The following is a 19,553-nucleotide window of genomic DNA, read 5'->3' as shown; positions in this document are numbered from 1 at the left end:
GTAGTGTAGACCAGCCCCTTCCCTCATATTCTAGTGCAAAATTTTAATGGTGGAGTCAACGATTTGAAGCCAAAATAACTTCCCAATGTACAGAATGTGTGACAGTCAGATGTGCTGGTCTGTTGATTCCAGAACATCTGTTATCTGGGTATGTATTGTTTTTTTTGGTATGTGTTGGAAGTGGAAGTGAAAGCCTGATGAAGTGCTGAACCATATGATCATGCAGATAAGGAATGCAAGAGACTTTTCCCTTAGCTTTTTATTTCCATGCGTTTCAGGTTTTCCATTGGTGGGCTGTGGCCTGATGGAAATTTGACTGTCACTAAACCAAGTGTGTGTGTGTTTATTCTGTAATGTTTGTGAGGCATTTAGATACTACAATGGGGAGCGTTACAGAAAGGCCTATAAATAAAATAAAGTGGTTTTCCCCTTTCCTCAAATGCAATAAAAGCCTTAGCCCTTATACAAGCCAAGCCTCACATTTAAAAATAAGGCTGTTTTCTCACAACCCCCCAAACCTGAAACACTGGTTTGGTTAAAACACAAACAAAAGAAGCCTGGTGTCCAAACCGCATTCTCATAATTCAAAAATGAATAACCTAAAAAATGAAGTTACGTGATGCTTACTAGAAAAAAATTCAACTCAGACTGGTCATGAGTAATTTTAGCTGAAGTTTTGTTTTGTTTTAATTCTTTTGAGAAATCTGTAATCAAATGAAACTGCAGTTTAGAATGGAGGTGCCATCAACCCTACCTACAGTCTTGTTAGCACAACTCTAAAACATAACAAACTGTATTTTATGTATGGTAGTTATTCATTAGATATTTATGCATTAGATGAGATAAAAAACCAATGACTCAACATCACAACTCTTTAATTAGCCATTGTATAAACCTTTTCTGGAATAAAAGTTCTTTTAATTAGCACTCTGCATTCTTAGCAGTATTTTTCCTACTGTACGAGAAAACATAACAATACTTGAACTTTAAAAATGCCTGAATAATTTAATGCATCTGAATTTCTTGGGGCAGCTACCTGAACAGTGATGTCAAGTACATACTTAATGTTTTAAAGTGTGTGCGCGCGCGTCTGCGTGCACGTATATATATTCCCTATTAAAAATGTAAATTGAGCTTGAAAAATAAAGCAAAGTTAGGAAATGCCAGAATTAACTTTCTGTAGACAGGCTGGAAGATGGCAAGCAGTCAGTGAATTAGCAACCATTCAGGATTTCTTTTTTATCCTCTCCAATCAGTGTGTGACATTCCTCCCACCCATTCTTTATGTATACCATCCAAACCCTGTAATGGAATATTAAAAAAAAAAAAAAAAAAAAAATTCTTAATGGGCTTTTCAATTGCATTCATTGCTGTAGTATTCAAAATGCCCCACTAACATTAATTATTTTTATTTCTTGTATTAAAGTAGCAGAAATTATCTTCACAACACCACTGTGAGGTGGTTTTATCTCCATTTTACATGGGGAACTGAGGCACAGAGAGTGAAGACCAAAATTTATCTCAAATGAAATCTTGTACCAAAAATATGAAGATTTTTTCTTCGTCTGGGTTTACAAAGACCATACTCTGCAACGTGCCATGTGTCCTATGGTAGCAATTTCTTTCAATGTTACCTACATCATGTTTACAAAATCTCAATTTTTTTATTTTTGTGTCAATTAAAAAGAAATCTTTATGTAGCCTTAGTAGCTACAGCATAGAAATGTCACGTGTGTTTCCCTTTCACGAAGGTATATTAAATTTAGTTTGTAAATTAGATTACCTTGCATACATAGTTAAAAACGGTTACTCCCTCTCGTCACGGTTGTTCTTCAAGATGTGTTGCTCATATCCATTCCAATTAGGTGTGTGCACGCCGCGTGCACAGTCGGCGGAAAGTTTTTCCCTTAGCAGCACCCATCAGGTCGACTGTGGAGCCCCCTGGAGTGGCGCCTTCATGGTGCTCAATATATGACCCTGCCGACCCAACCCCACCTCAGTTCCTTCTTGCCGGCTACTCCAACAGAGGGGAAGGCGGGAGGGCTTGGAATGGATATGAGTAACATCTCGAAGAACAACAATTACAGGAGGTGAGCAACCGTTGTTTTCTTCTTTCCGTGATTGCTCGTATTGATTCCAATTAGGTGACTCCCAAGCCTTACCCAGGCGGTGGGGTTAGAGTTAAGGAAATGCTGATTGTAGCACCACTCTACCGAAAGCCGTGTCATCTTTGGCGTACCGGATGATGATATAGTGAGAGGTGAAAGTATGTACCGAGGACCAAGTTGCTGCCCTTCAGATTTCTTGGATCGGGACCAGGGCTAGGAACGCCGCTGATGAGGCCTGAGCCATTGTGGAGTGTGCCGTAAGTGCTGGGGCTGGTGTTCTGGCCAGTTCATAGCACGTGCAGATGCAGGATGTGATCCAGGATGATATTGTTTGAGAAGAGACCAGGAGGCCTTTCATCCGGTCTGCCACTGCTACCAATAGCTGGTTCAATTTTCTGAACGGCTTAGTGCATTCAATGTAGAAAGCTAGCGCTCTTCGAACATCGAGGAAGTGTAGCCATTGCTCCCAGGTACTAGCATGAGACTTAGGGTAAGAGACGGGTAGGAAAATGTCCTGGCTGGTGTGGAAGTGCGACACCACTTTGGGGAGAAAGGCCAGGTATGGCCTGAGTTGCACCTTATCCTTGTGGAAAACCGTGTAAGGCAGTTCCGAGGTGAGGGCCTTTAGCTCAGACACCCTTCTCACAGATGTAATGGTGACCAGGAAAGCTGTCTTCCAAGACAGATACAGGAGGGAGCAAGTCACCATTGGTTTGAATGGAGGCCCCATGAGCCTGGAAAGGACCAGGTTAAGGTCCCACACATAGGGACAGGCTGCTGGATCTGAGGATGTAGGCGGTCCAAACCTTTGAGGAAGCGACCAACCACAGGGCTGGCAAAGACCAATCGATCAGACACACGCGGGTGGAAGGCCAAGATTGCAGCGAGGTGTTCCCTTATGGAGGATGCCGCCAGACCTTGCTGTTTCAGGTGTAGGAGGTACTCTAAGATGAGGGATACCGGCGCCTGGAGGGGGGGGGTGCGACGCTGGTCACACCAACACAAGAATCTTTTCCGCTTTAATAGAGGGCTTCCTGCTGCGGAGGAGGACCTCCCTTACTTGTTCCGAGCACAGAAGTTCCACGGGGTTCAGCCATGAAGCTTCCAAGCCGTGAGGTGGAAGGACCATTGGTAAGGCTGACAGAGGCAACCGCAGTCCTGAGTAAGTAAGTTGGGGAGGAGAGGCAACGTGACTGGTGTGTCTACCGACAGCTCCAGTAGCGTGGTGTACCAGTGCTGGCGAGGCCATGCTGGAGCTATCAGAATTACCTTTGCCCCATCCCTGCAGACCTTGAGCAGGACCTTGTGCATGAGAGGGTACGGGGGAAAGGCAGAAACACATCCGTGAGGGAGCCTGAGCTGCGACCCTGGAAGGAGCAGAACATTGGGCACTTCCTGTTGTGTCAGGTGGCAAACAGGTCCACCTGGGGAAATCCCCACCTTTGGAAGATGGTGTGTAGGACATCCGGTCAGATGGACCACTCGTGAGTGTGGAAGGACCTGCTGAGGCAGTCCGTCAGTGTGTTCTGAACTCCTGGTAGAAAGGAAGCTTCCAGGTGAATGGAGTGGGCTAAGCAGAACTCCCACAGCCAGAGGGCCTCCTGGCATAGGGGGGAGGAACGGGGTCCCCCTGGCTTGTTGATGTAAAACATGGTGGCGGTGCTGTCCATTAGAACTGCTACACACTGTCTTTGTAGTCGGGCCTGGAAGGCCTGACAAGCAAGGCACACCGCCCTCAGCTTCCTGATGTTGATATGGAGGGAGAGCTCATCCTGTGACCACAGGCCCTGTATCTGGAAGTCTCCCAGATGCACCCCCCCCCACACACACACCATCCCATAGCCAACGCATCTATAACCAGGGACAAGGAAGGTTGGGGGTTGTGGAAGGGGACTCCTCCGCACACTGCTTGGGGGTCGAGCCACCAACGAATGGACATGAGGACCTGTCCCAGCACCTTGACCACTGAATTCAAGCTGTTGCACCCCGGTTGGCAGGCCGAGCTGAGCCACGTTTGCAATGGTCTGAGCCGGAGCCTGGTATGCCGGGTGACATAAGTGCAAAAAGCCATGTGGCCAAGGAGACTCAGGCACCCCCTTGCTGTTGAGGTAGGGAATTGCTGGAGGCTTTGAACGATGTCTGTTATGGCTCGGAATCGGGACTCCAGTAGAAGGGCCCACGCTTGGACTGAGTCTAAGACTGCCCCAATGAATTCAATTCTCTGGGTCGGTTCCAGGGTCAACTTCTCCAAGTCGAGGAGGAGACCCAGCTGCTCTAATGTGCACCTGACCAAGCAGAGTTGGGACTGCATCTGTGCCCTGGTGCGGCCCCTGAGCAGCCAGTCATTGAGGTAGGGGCACACTTGCACCTGCTGTTGATGGAGGAAAGCAGCCACGACCGACTTGCACTTGGTGAACACTCGGGGGGCTGTTGAGAGGCCGAATGGTAGGGCAGTGAATTGGTAATGTTCGTGGTTGACTGCGAAGTGCAGGAAGTGCCTGTGCACTGGACGAATCGCTATGTGGAAGTACGCGTCCTTCATGTCGAGGGCGGCATACCAGTCTCCCAGATCTAGGGAGAGGATAATAGTGCCTAGAGAGACCATGCAGAACTTCAACTTTACCATGAATTTGTTGAGCCCACGTGGGTCTAGGATGGGTCTTAGACCCCCCCCCTTGGCTTTGAGGATTAGGAAGTATCAGGAGTAGAATCCCTTGCCCCTTAGCTCCTGAGGAACCTCCACCACCGCTCCTATGGCGAGGAGCGCCCGCACCTCCTATATACAGAGTTGCTAGTGAGAGGGGTCCCTGAAGAGGGACGGGGAAGAGGGGTGGGAGGGAGGGTAGAGCAGAACTGGAGAGAGTATCCCGCTTCCACCATGCGGAAGACCCAGCGGTCCGAGGTTATTTGGGACCATGCACAGTAGAAGTAGGACAAATGATTCAAAAAGGGTAGAGAAGGATCCGGGGATGAGTCTGGTGTGCCGTCCTCGGGCGTCCCTTCAAAAGGCCTGCTTGGAACCCGATGATGGTTTGGTCAGGCCCTGGCCTTGTCTGGAAGGGGGATTGGAAGGCTTCCTTCTGCCATTCCTGCCTGTAGTGGGGCGGCTGCCCCACTCCCTGAGAGTATGGGCTGCGTCAGGCCAGTGGGCCTGCGCAGACACAGCCAAAGAGAGAAGGGCTTATTGGGAGCCAATCAGGGCACAGATTGGAGGCAGCCAATCAGGGCCCGGCTGAGCCCTATAAAAGGCTGCTCAGGAAGAGCAGCAGGCAGTCTCCCAGGCCTTCGACAGGGGAAGGTCTGTCTCCAGAGCAGGGACACTAGCACCGCGGACAGCACAGTGCTGGCCAGGCTCGAGGAGCAAAAGGGAGCTCTAACCTGAGGCCTGCCAGGCTGCAGGCCCTGAAGAGAAGGGCCTAGCGGGTGCAAGGGGCCGTAGGGGAAGCAGCCCGGGGAAGTAGGCAGACGGAGGGGAGAGAGGGAGGACAGTGAGGCTGCCGCCAGAGGGTCCCTGGGCCGGGACCTAGAGTAGAGGGCGGGCCTGGGTCCCCCCTTTCCCCCCTTACAGTACCCCCACCCATTGGCTGTAGGGAGCAGCCATTATAGACCACGCCGGATCCCTGACAGGAGGGATTAGACTTTGGAGGGTGTGGTTGACTATGGTGGCTGGACATAGAGACTGCTGATTGACCCCCTCCCCCCTCCGGAAGGGGGCGTGGATGGACTAAGGGGCACTGCCGGAGGGTAGTGGCTCGAAGAGGATGCCGCGAGCTTGGGAGCAACGCGGGTCCAGACACGCCAACCAAGGGTGAGACAACGGGTAGGATGCCACCGAGAGGGGATGCTCCACTGGACTGAGCTAATTCCCGGAGTAACCAGTATGAGGCGCCGCGGTGGTGAGTCCCAACCCTGGTACACTGCCCCTTCATCTGTAAAAGTCCTGCCTCGGCCGAGGAGGGTAGGAGCGCTGCTGTGGTTCTTGAGGCTTGAAGTGTTTCCGTTGGTTTGCCAGGGTGTGCATACCCAAGGATTTCATAGTAGCCCTTGAGTCTTTTAGACTATGCAGCCGAGAGTCAGTCTGCTCCACGAACAGGCCTGCCTCATCAAAGGCAGGTCCTACACTGTCTGCTGAACCTCGGGCGGTAGGCTCAAGGCTTGCAACCATGAGGTTGTCTCATGGCAATACCTGAGGACAAGGTGCGCACCTCCAAGTCCATAGCATGCAGTGAGGCTTGTAAAGAGGTCCGTGCCACCGCCTTGCCCTCCTCTACTATGGCCCCAAACTCCTCCCTGGACTCAGTTGACACAAGGTCCTTGAACTTGAACATCAAGTTCCAGGAGCTGAAGTTATATTGGCTCAGAATTGCCTACTGGTTGGAGTACACTTTACGGCCAAACAAGTCCAGGCGCTTGGACTCTTTGGACTTGAGCACTGGGGCCTGCTGTCCCTGCCTCTTTCTCATTTCTCACCAACGAACAGTGCTGCAGGTTCATAAAGAGGTATTAGTATCCCTTTGAGGGCGCGAAGTACTTCCTCTCACCGCCCTTGGCTGTGGGAGGGACAGAGGCTGGAGTCTGCCAGATAGTCTTGGCATTGGCCTGTATAGTTTTGATGAGGGGCAGAGCCACCCTTGAAGGACCTTCTGGGGCCAGAATATCCACCACTGGGTCCTCTGACTCCACAACCTCCTCGGCCTGCAGACCCATGTTACATGCTACCCTGAGCAGAAAGTCCTGATGGGCGCAGCTGTCTATAGGAGGTGGTCCAGAGATGAAAGTGCCTGTGACGGCCTCATCTGGGGAGGAGGATGAAGCCAATGGGGGAACCAGGTCCTCCCATCCCTCCTGCTCATCAGGAGCTTCAGAACTTGCTTCACTGGTAGCCCCCGACTCAGGAACCAGAGTTGGAGTTGGTTCCAAGGGGGAAGGAGGCATGGCGCCTCCTCAGCACCTCTAGGGGTGGGTCGACTGGCTGAGGCATCCGGCACCCTCAGTTCAGAGGTGGCCTATTGGGAGCCTTTAGACTGGGCATCCTGGGCCTGGTGGTGTGCCCACGGGGTCCAGAATGGCCACTGTGCTGGTCCCTGCCATGGCCCTGTCCCCACCTCAGAGCATCCACAGCCTGACAGGTGCCGGTCCCGCACTGAGTGCCTAGATCCAGCCTCTGAGTCCGAGGACCAGGATCGGGATCGCGAGGGCCAGGACAGCACTGAACGGAGATGAGCCAGTGAGTGGTGCCGTGCGGCTGGGGAGCAGTGCTGCGATCTAGAGCGGTACCATGACCTGGAGCTATGCAGGGTTGTCCAGGACCTGCTCTGCGAAGGGGACCGACGTGCAGCTCGGCAGCATGATTGGGAGCGCTGGCACGACCTGGAGTAGTGCCGCAAGTCCAACCGGTGCCAGGACTCGATCAGCGGTGCCGACAACCAGATCATCACTGGCTTGCCTCGAGACAGTGCCATGCGCTGTGGTACCGGAGGCTTGGTGCGAATCGTAGGTGACCTTGGCGCCATCATGGCGATGAGGTCCCTCGCGGCTGCAAAGGTGTCCGGAGTGGATGGTAGCTCTACCTCCTTGATGATGTGGGCCGGGGAGACCAACGGCACCGGACTCAACGGTCACCCTTGCCGGGCTGAAGTGCTCCTCACGAGGACGCACCCCATTGGCCGGCTCCAGAGGGGTGGGCCTTTGGGACGGAGAGCCACTCTTCCCTTGCATCCAGTGCCGCTTCTGCGCCGGAGAGTGGGAGCGGTGCTGGGTCGATCCCGCCGGTTTCAGTACCGGGGAGCAGGGGTGCCACGGGTCTCTGCTAGAGTCTGTCCACCATGCCACTTCCACCACCGAAGAACTCAGTGCCGGGTCCTGCCGCGCCAAAGGAGGCTGAGGTCTAAGAGCCGCCTCCATAAGGAGCTGCTTAAGATGAAAGTCTCGCTCCTTTTTGGTTCTAGGGTGAAACCCTTTGCAAATCCTGCACCTATCGGCTTGGTGAGCCTCCCCCAGACACTTCTGACAAGCATCATGGGGGTTGCCTGTTGGCATGGGCTTGGAGCAGGACTTGCAGGGCTTGAACCCCTGGGACTTGGGCATGAAAGCCCTCCCCAAAAAAAGTGGTCAGGATGGAGTGTAAACCCCCCAGCCCAACTGCTACAAACTACTTCTAAAATAAACTACAAGAAACTAAATAAAAGGTATAAGAACAACGAGAAACAAGAGCTAGGAAAACGTGGAGAATTTGCTGAGCAAGACGCCACAGTTCCAACGACCGTCACGGGCAGTAAGAAGGAACTGAGGAGGCATCGGGTCGGCAGGGTCATATATTGAGTGCCATGAAGGCGCCACTCCAAGGGGCTCCACAGATGACCCGACGGGTGCTGCTAGGGGAAAAACTTTCTGACGACTGTGCATGCGGCGTGCACACCCCTAATTGGAATCGATATGAGCAATGACTCGAAGAACTTATAATTTACATGAAGAGTAAATACAGAGCCTTTGATATTGATGTTTTATAATGTTCATGTAAAATACTGTAAACTGTTTACCAAGGACTGCCTTGATTTCCAAACATCATTCTATTTCACAGTACATTAGGCTTTATTACACCTTTTTCTCCTCTTCACCATATTTTCATTTTCTTCAATAAAGTAAACTAAATTTAAAATATGGAACAATCATTTATTTCTCTAAACTGATGGATATCTCTCATAAAGATTTTGAGCAGCCATGTCAAACTCTGAGTCATATACAGTAGGATTGTATATTTGCTCATCATTACTCCAGGGAACACAGGGAATATTTAACCCAAGAAAAAGACAGCAAAATAAAATTCATTGAGTGGGGGGAAGGAGCATCTCAAAAGGTGACAATTTTTGGCTGTTGAGACTCCGCTTTAAGATTAAATACATGGCTTAACACACACTAAAAATAAGTATCTGGTGCTTTGTTTCACTGACCTAAACTTCCAAAAACTAACTGAATTATGGGGAAAAAATTCACCACAAATAGGAAAGCATAATGTGCTGATTTTGGAAAATTCACATTAATGAACGAGAAAATTAAGATCTAAATCAAAGAAGGAATACCAAGGGGCAAGGGATCAGATAGGTGATGAGGGCAAAATAGATAATGTTATTGGGCAGGTACCATTAAAAAAAAAAATCACCAGTTTTACCTCTACAATCTATCGTTCTTGCCCCTGGCTTTTCACCTCACTTTTTCAGTACACTGAGGTAAAGGGATAACCTCAACCTGTACATATTTCTAGTAGTGAATTTCTTGTTGGGCCTGTCCTGTAGTAGGTGACTTCTGAGTACCCGTCCCGCTCTGTCAATCTATTTCCTCACTTCCCCAGGTGGGTATTGTAGTTTTAAGACTGCTTGGTAGAGACCTTGTAGGTGTTTGTCTCTGTCTGAGGAATTGGAGCAAATGCAGTTGTATCTTAGGGCTTGGCTGTAGACAATGGAGGCATGTAGGTAAGTATAACGGTCGGTAGGTTTCCGGTATAGGGTGGTGGTGTTTATGTGACTTATTTGCACTGTAGTGTCCAGGAAGTGGATCTCTTGTGTGGATTGGTCCAGGCTGAGGTTGATGGTTTAGCAACCTATTTGGACAAATAGGTAGTTCTTGTTGTGGTCATTAGTCTGAGGAGGTCAACAAAGCTGCTGGCTTGTTTCCGGGATGATTCTATGATTCTATGCTAGGATGGAGGCAGCATGATTAGTTAGTGCTTGGCATGGGTTATCCCTAGAGGACATATAGAGCTGCTCAGTATAGAAGTTTATTACCTTTTTAAATCTAAGACTGTAACTGATTTGTGTGTATGTGTGTTTCCTGTTTGAACCTTTTAAAAAACCTTCTTTTATTTTTCCTAGTTAATAAACCTTTAATTAGTTTATTACAGGATGGGCTATAAGTGTTGTCTTGGTTTGAGATCTGAGAACAACTGACTTGGGATAAGGGACTGGTCCTGTGGGACTGGAAGTAACCTGAATATTGTTGTGCGTTTTAGTGTAAGGGACCATCTATCACTAAGTCCAGCTTGCCTGGATGGCAAGTTAGACTCGAATGCCCAAGGGGAATGTCTATGACACCATGGTGAGACCTGTCATAGTGCTTTAAGAGTCCACACTTGTTGCTCGGTTGGTGAAGTCTGATTATAGAACATACAATCGGAGTGGGGTTTCTGTCCTGCTTTTTGACAGTCTGCCCTGAGCCTGACCCCAGCCCCACAGACCAGCCTATTGGGCAACGATGAAGGTGAGATGACTCTGAACTGGATATTCAGGAGTCCCTGAGGTTCTCTGGTGATAACAGGGGAAGTAGCCCCAATGGGGCAAAGAGTCAGAGTTGTCTGAAGCCCAACATGGGGGCAGCATTGGTCCCAAAGAGGAATGGGGGATCAGCACAGGCAATAGCAAATGAGATACACTCCCATCCAGTACCAGGAGAGGCACTATCAAAGCTAAGGGTGGTACCAAACTCTATGAAGGGATCTGCCACACCATGCCAACACAAATTAATTTTTCCAGTAAGATTTCGAGACATAGTATTGAAAGATTTATTAAAATCCATCATCCATCTTTTTAAACAAAACTCTCCAGGGAACAGAATGCAGAGTTCCACTTAAAAACCAGTGGCACAATATATCCCCAAATATATTACATCTACTGCCCTCCCGCCATCCGCTATTTTTGGAATTCTATCAAATGTAGGAATTGCCAACAGGGATTCAAAAAGGTTAAGGCCACAAAATCATTAAGTCTGAACTCATATCACAGGCCAATATATTTCACTGAGGTACCCCTATATTGAGCCCAATAACTTACATTTAGCTAAGGTAAATTTTCCACAAAGGCATTTAATACTGATATGAAGACCTCAAGAGGGAGGATCAACCACTTCCCTTGGTGGTTTGCTCCAGTGGTTAATAACCCTCACTGTTAAACACACACCTTATTTCCAATTTAATTTCCAGCCATTGGTTCTTGTTATGCATTTCTCTGCTAGAGTAATGATACCCTGAGTACCCTATATTTGTGTCTGAGTAGAATTACTTACCCACTGAAATTGACACCACCTCAATTTTTTTATAAGCTAAGCGGATTGAGCTATTTACAGTGCTCAGGGCAAGGCATTTTCTCCAGCTGTCAATCATTCCTTGGAATCATTTCTGCACCCTCTCCAATTTTTCAACCTTCTTTTTAAAATGTGGATGCCAAAACTTGATACAGTATTCCAGTCTTGGTCTCCTCAGTGCTCTAGCCATATGTGAAATCACCTCCAGACTCCTAACTCACTACCCCCCTATTTATACATCCAAGGATCATATTAGCCCGTTTTGTGATGACATCACAATGGGAGCTCATGTTCCATTACTGGTCTACTAGGACCAGTTTTCAAAGTCACTGCTTTCTAGGAAATTATCCCTCATTCCGTAGGTATGGCCTGCATTCCAAAACATAGAACTTTGCATTTAGCTGTATTAAAAACACATCTTGTGTGAATGGGCCCAGTTTACCAAGCAATCCAGATCATACTGTGGATGCCTGTCCCCATCATTATTTACCATTCTAACAACATTTTTCTCATCTGCAATTTTATCAGGAGTGATTTTATATTTACTCCCAGATCATTGATGTTTGTATTGAATACTCCTGGGCCCAGCATTGGTCCCTGTGGTTCCTCACTACAAACATCCACATTTAATGATGATTCCCCATTGATGACTATTTTTGAGATCTGTCAATTAGCCAGTTCTTAGTGCATTAAACATGTACCTTATTGATATGGTATAGTGCTAGTTTTTTTAAATTAGAGTCAGAGCAGTGGTCCATCTAGTCCAGTATCTGCTTCTAACAGTGGCTAATACCTGCTGCTTCAGAGAAAGGTACGAGAAAGCCGACAGTAGCAGTGATGGGATAATCTGCCCCCAGGGAAAGTCTCCTTGTGACCCCAATGGTAGGAGATTGGATAATCCTATGCTTCTGGGTACAAGCCATTCATTTTTTTAAAACTTACACTATTATAAACATGGATTTCTTGTTATCTGAATAAATGTCTACTTCTTTTTCAATGCTGCAAAGCTTTTGGCTTCAGTGATCTATTGCCGCACTGAGTACCACAGGTTAATCATATGTTGTGTGGAAAAGTATGACCTTTTATTAGTTTTACATTTGCCACCTTTCAGTTTCATTGAACATAACTTTGATACCTCAGCCCCTGACTGTACTTTATCTTTATATTCAGAAAAGATTAGATCCAGGGTAAGTACCTTGCCAACATCCTCTGTAGTGAAAAGTGATGCAGATTATTCATTTAGCTCCTCAGCAAAATATTCATATTCCTTAATTGCTCCTTTCCTCCCTTGTGGTCCAGTTTTATAAGCACACATCATAGACAACTGTATAGTCATTCCATGATGTTAAAAATTCTATCTACTCTTCACAGAAAGAGAAGAGCTATATAATCATCTAATCTTTATTGAAAATAAATTAATGGGGACCAACAGAGCTTCTGCAAAGTAATAAATATTACCAATTGGAAATGACAAGTAAATGTGTATAGACTCCAAAATTACAAATACATTAAAAGCGTTAAAACAAACACTGGGTAAACAAGTTGTTGCTTTACTTTCGTGTTGATGTTTAGGGTTCCAACCCCAATTCAGCAGTCCATCCCTGTTCATCAGTGCACTTAAGCATGTGCTTAGCTTTAAGCATGTGATTACGTCCCTTTGCCTTCAATGGGGCACAAGCACATGGTTAAAGTTAAGAGCATGTTTAAGGACTTTGTTGAATTGAAGTCCTGTGTGTTTCTTGCAAACTGCTGATTGGCCAAATCCTGTCATTCTGGGATCTTAAAGTTTTGGTTTTTTGCCTTTTGTTGTTTATAAATCTTTTGCAGTACCTGTTCCAACATCAGCACTGTTTCACCAACACACACACACAGATGCTACATGCTCTCACAAGGCCAGACTGATACCTTTATACGCACTGAGTAACACCCATCAGAACGTGTCCCAGAATGATTTGACCTTCTCTCCTTGAAGAACAAAATAGTTTTTAGGAAAGACAGATCAAATTAGGACCAAATGTCAGCCCGCAGTCCAGATCCAATCATGTGGCTTTATTATGGACCTGAATTGGACAAATGGATCAATTCCAATAAAAGAGCTTTAATCTGTGGAAAACACTCTGAAGTGCAACAACATGGGAAAGTACCTGCAGCTCCAACAACCGCTTTAGGACATTCAAGACCACAGCTGACTATTGCTAGGCATGGGGAGAGGAATAGGTAGCCCCACTACACAGATTTGACCCTTACAGATTCATGCTAAACCTAAAGCTACTGGCATGGACCCTAACACACCCAACTTCCTCAGATCGGTGTGGCCATATAAGATAGTTCCATTATGGGCAGACCAATTGCAGGGGTCCAAGAGATTGACTCCAGTGATGTTCTCCAGCATGCATCATCACAACAGCTCTCTAACCCAAATTCTCTTTAGCTCATAGCTCTTTAGTGGTGGTGTTCTTAATAATCCAGCCATTTGCTTTTGGGCCTTTCTAAAATCCATTGAACTGCTCTGAGAAAGTCACAAACTTTTTCTATCTTTGAGTCTGCTTTCAGAGACAAAAGTATACAGGTCAAGCTATTGCCCATGGAGTATTCTGGTTAACTAACAGAGATGGATAGCTTTCATGAGCAATTTCCCAAGCCCTTATGCCTACACTTCACAATTGTGCTTAATGATGAATGACAGTCATCAGCCTTGAATGAAAATTTCTCCTCCATCTTCCTTCCCATAGAAATGACATTATAACCATATTTTCTTATAATAATTTATCAGCCTCAGAAATATGGAATTAATTACCAATTCTTTAATTATATGCCAAATACCAAATGAAGACACATCCTGGAAGGTTAGCTGGTAATTATAGCTTAAGTTATTAGATACAATATAATTCAAATATTGATTACCATAGAAACTGCAATTCTTAGACCCTAATGAAAATGCAACATAGAGAGGACAAACAAATCTAACAGCACTGTGCTATCTAATTGGAATCTTCCAGTAAGACAGAATTGTATGTCAGTTATAAAATAAAGGGTTACCCCGAACTGTACCTTTTAATCGAGCAACTGTTTTAATCTCTCATGAAGTTTTTGTTGTTGTCCTCATTTTATTTTATTTTTTTCAGAGGAACTCTTGTCACATCCATTCCCCATGCACATTTCCACCACCATATGTATATGACAAGAAAAGTAGTAGGCAGGACTAGTTAATTAACTAATGTACAAGTCACCACAGGGTATTGAGAGAGATTTTGAAAAGCACTCAATGCCCCATTGAAGACAGTGATAAAACACAGATTTCAATGGGAGTGGAGCTAAGCCAGCACTGAACAGTTTGAAAATCCCAACCCACAGTTGTCTGCACTTGGTGAGTGATGGTGTCAATTAGGCGACAGTTCTCTTTGACACAGGTGCTATGTCATAGTGACAGCCTTGACTGGAGGTTATTGTGACAGAGGACACAAAGCTTGTCTCAAAATGCCCCTAGTTAGAGTGAGCAGCATGAAGTGTATCATCTGAGGAGGATTGTTTGGCTACTTCACATGCATGGGAAAGGGCACTACCAGAGCACTGTGGGGACACATGGCAACATTCCCACATGCTGCCTAAGCTAGGAAAGTTTTAGCCTGTTTAGCTGCAAGTCTCTTACTTGTATGAACACAATTGCTTTCAAGGAAAACTTAATTTTCTACTTACAGTTTTGGTAGGTTGATTCACAGCTGTTAATGTGGGAGAGCCCCAACTCCTCTGCCAGGGGAACTTGTGGCATTTGCTCTGTGTCCTGCAGCAGCTTCAAAAATACCTTTGTGAAATAGAAAGAGAAATGAGACCTATTTGCCATAACTGGCTTTCACCCTTCATCACCCAGGGCATCAGACTAGGATGCACCACCCCACTCCACTCTGCTGGAACATTCCTATAAATTACTGATCCAGTGTAATTACTTTGGGCAAGATCTTTCCCTCCAGTGGAGAGGAGTAAATATTCCATGGATTCAGAAGTACCTACATGGAGAGCCGCTGACCCCTGCACACCGCTCTTTGGTCCTCTCTGCCCTCTAATTGCATAGCTCTTTCAACAACCCTGCTGTCATTGACGGAGTCTCCCAGGTGCGGAGTCGTAGGACGCATAGAGTCCAGAGTTAATGCACACTAGAAGCAGCACTAACTCCCCACTGAGGGGGGGGGGGGGCGGGGGAGAAGAGGAAGGGAGAAGAGAAGGCACAGGTGGTCTGGGGGAGGATTTTAGATTAACAAGAAAAGAAACCTAAATACATCCACTGCTGGGGTAAGCAGGCCCACTTTCAATTTTGTCAACCGTGAATTTGGCCCAAGATATATTTGTGATAGGAGATGTTGAAAAATTAGCTCTTTTCTGAAGTATTTTTCCCCCCAAAGCCATCTGTAACAACACAGCATAGCCTAGAAACTCCAAATTTGTGTCTAGAAATTTCAGATTTTGCTTCCAGTGTAAGCTTGCACATCAATTCAGCAGAGCATATGCCTCTCATGGGCACCTTTAAACAGAGCTCTCACTAAAATTATAAGCAACTTTGACTCTATCTTGCTGAAACCTCCTGTTTGTTATAATCAGGACTTGATGTGCACTCCCAATGTTAAAAAACTTTCATGGCCATATTTAATTGCTCCCACAAAGGAATCCAATATTGGCTATAACAAAAGCGCATAGTAGCTAAGGAGTCCACCATACAATGGATAATAAAAGCCAATCAATTTGAAATACATTAGCTTTGAGGAAAGGCAGTTTCTTGCTCCACTGAAGTCTGCTAGCTACATGGATTGTGTTTTGTTTAGTCAATATAATTGCTGTTTAATAGCGATGACGGACTGCCTAGCTACATGGCAACTTTAAGTGAACTGTTTTGGCCATTAGTTCAAGGACAGAGGAAGTTAAGTGTCTCACGCTGTTTCTGTATTAGAGCCTAGAGGGGGACACAGACTGTCCAAACCCATATCTTGATTGGCTCCTGTGGGACGGTTTGATGATGTCACCACTGTGCACCAATTTCCAATATTGCAAAGCCAGAAGCTCATAACTAAAAACCAGAGCAAATGCCCGTCTCTAATTAAGTATTTCAGTCACCCACCATGGTATCTGAACATGTCACAAGCATTAATGAATTTCATCTTCAACACCCCTGAGAGTCAGGAACGTATCACTGTCCCTACTGTACAGATGGAAACTAAACCACACAGATTGTAATTTGTCCAATGTCCCAATGAAAGTCTGTGACAGACCTGGGAACAGAACTGAAATGCTACTGCCAGTGCTAGCATCATCTCTGAAGTAGGAGGGGAGATTTCGGGAAGGAGGTGCATGGACCCCTGTGCCATCTCAGTGCAGATCTGTGCCTTTAGGTGATGGGAGAAAGGGAAGCTCCCTTAATGAGTAGATGAGAGAAGAAAATAGAAGCAGATGGTGGAGGATGAGGGAGAGGGTGAAGAGAATGACAAAAAGTTGTAGACTGTCCTTGCAACCAAAGTATCAAGCTACTATTTCAGCAGCATTTTAGGGTCTTTCAGTCCCACTTAACTCAATTTCCACTGTAAAAACAAAACTGCTAAGCCCTGGATATGCTCATTTAATTTTTGTATTAGAAAATGGCTGCTGGTCAAGAACCTGTTGATGAAAGGGCAGCAAAGATCCTGGGAGATAACATGATGGAAACAGAGTCAATATAGTCCAGGAAATAGAGAACAACAACAGAAGAGAAGGTAGAAAAAAATAATCAATACATATGGCCAAAATAGTAGGGAAACACTGCTTAAAGGTTAATCACGTTTTCCCTACTATAATCTCTTGTTCTTGTACTAGGAACCACTGAAGTTCCCACAAACATATGCGTGAGTTGGGAAGAATGTTACATATTTTGCTTGTTTACCTTTAAAAATAAAAATACAGATAGCCCTCAATCAAAACTCCAGATCTGAAAATCTTCAGCTTTACGGATATTCAGATCCATATTTGGGAATGTTTGAATCCTATATGGCTCTGTATGTCTGTATTTTTTAATGATACCTGGGAAGTATCAGGTCACATATCCATGTGACAGTTCTGATTTTTTAAGAACTTTAATATCATCAAAATCTTTACTCCTACTACTATTTTATCTTAAACATAGAACACTGTCAGAACTATAGATGCAATTATCCTCTCTTTTTCCATTTTTGTGTTATTTTTATCCTTTCTTCAGACAGTGAATGCTCCTATGGCTGCAGCTGGAATCAATGGCGAACATCCCATAGATTTAAATGGTTCAGGAGTATGCTCATAGCCATTAACTGTATTTCTTGTGTCAACAGGGAAACTAATGCACAAGAGAGCTAGGTTTAGCAGACAACAGGAACACACTTATTTAGCTGTAACATTCAGGACTCGTCTATATGGCCCACAGTTTGAGCTACAAGTGTGTGAATAGCTGGACTATATTAATGCAAAATAGGAACCTTTTAGTTCATGCCTGCAACATCCAAAAAGGGAAGTTACAGCACAGCACTTGAGTGCGAATTGCTAGTCACACCCCTGTAATCCGAACAGTGGTGTGATATAGACACAGCCTCAGAAGAAGAGAGACACTGCACAGATCACAACTTCCAAAAGAAATTGCCTGCACTTTCAAAGAGCCAAAGGCAGGTACACAACAAAGTCACTGGTAGACTTGTGGTAGGCCACAAGGGACCCGCTTGTGATCATGTAGGCTGACTGCCCACATAACAAAGAGCGCAGTACTTCCCTAAAATAATTCCTGTTTGAACTAGAGCATATTTTTTAGACATGGATCAATGACAGGTCATGATGGAAGGCAGACAGCCCAAATAGCATACAAAACAAACTCACGCTACATTAGTGTTAGTAGAGCTGACTGGATCATTTTTGATTAAATGTTTGTTTTTTTCATTGAAACTTGCTGTTTTGTTGAAGGTGAAACATTTGATGGAGCTGTATCTATTTTAACAAAATGTTGCCAGGAAAATGTTTGTGATCCAGTATGGACTTTCTGGTCATTTCAAGAGAGAAAGATCTGAACAGAAAACCTTTTCAATCTGGAAATGGATGTTTCATCACAATTCCATTTTGCAAGAACATTCCGATGCAGAATGAACACAAATTTCAAAACCTCAAAAGTTGTCATGAAATGGATTCGTTATCCTCTAGCCAGCTCTAAGTGTTATGTAGTGATTTTAATAAATCATGGACCCAATTCTCCCCCAATTCCAACTCTTGGCTTATTGCTTATATTTATATTATATTATTCCTAATTCAGACAAGGAGAAAACAGTTAAAATCAAATGTAGCTAAGATTATAAGAATGGGTTTGACATGACAGTGACGTTTTCCACTCGCAAGATGCTTCCTAGACATGAGTGGCAATATGGTCTCCCTTAAAGAGTTAAGTTTTTGAAAGGGTACAAGTGTTCCACACAAATGGGCTGAAAAACAGCAAGGTGGGGGGGGCGGTGCCCTCTGCACAAACAATCACTTGATACATTCTCCCTTTAAAGTCAGAGTTCTTTGTTTCCAGATTGAATTATTTGAATAGACTCAGTAGAACTATTATGTGCTATCCATTTACTTGCCAGCAGAAAAAGGCTTTTGATAAGAAAATAGAGAATGAAGGTAACAATAGCTAATGATGACTGTGCAGAGATGACAGAAATCACCACAAATTAACATGTTAGTCTTCAAGGTACGGCATGATGCATCAATATCTGTTGCCATTTAGGAAAGCTTATTTGCTTTTGTGCAGAAAACAACCAAGGGCAGGTATCTTTAAACTGAATGATCCAGAGAAATATGCTGATGAATGTTATATGTTTGCTCTGATTGGTTTCTGTAGGGCTATCATTTCCCTTTGTGTAAAAGTCCTATAGAATTCAAGAGGGATGAAACCAATCATATAGAGAATAATCTAACCACCCATAAAATATAATAGATTATATCCTTTCCATACAAAGTGTAAACCACCCTGTATAATTTCAAAGAGAATGACAACCTTTCATAGGCTTTTTTGACTCGCCCCATAGAATTCTACAGCAAGGATATAATTCACCATTACATTCTAAAGAACGGTTATAAAAACCTGTAAATTATCTTTATTATTATTTTATTACTCTTATTGCAGTAGCACATTGTGCTAACAATTGTACTCAGATATAACAAAAAGAAGGTCAGTATTTCAAAGAGCTTATGTATTTATTCAGTTCTACAGGGCTTTGTGATAAAGGTGTAGTTTCATTTAATTATCAGAGGGGTAGCCGTGTTAGTCTGAATCTGTAAAAAGCAACAGAGGGTCCTGTGGCACCTTTAAGACTAACAGAAGTATTGGGAGCATAAGCTTTCGTGGGTAAGAAC

General features: G+C 45.1%; 1 protein-coding gene across 1 annotated transcript in view; it reads right to left on the bottom strand.

The window, feature by feature from the left end:
• Positions 1-19,553, bottom strand: part of LOC113407020 (ATP-binding cassette sub-family A member 13-like) — a 289,939-nt gene that overhangs the window by 125,305 nt on the left and 145,081 nt on the right. The window contains exon 42 of the mRNA XM_026654099.1: positions 14,877-14,982. Coding sequence (XP_026509884.1) covers positions 14,877-14,982 — 106 coding nt within the window. The remainder of the gene's footprint in view (positions 1-14,876; positions 14,983-19,553) is intronic.

Source organism: Terrapene carolina, unplaced genomic scaffold, assembly GCF_002925995.2.
Source record: "Terrapene carolina triunguis isolate 2854851 unplaced genomic scaffold, T_m_triunguis-2.0 Scaffold180, whole genome shotgun sequence".
Taxonomy (NCBI): Eukaryota; Metazoa; Chordata; order Testudines; family Emydidae; genus Terrapene; species Terrapene triunguis.
This window is presented reverse-complemented; position numbering and strand designations above follow the sequence as displayed.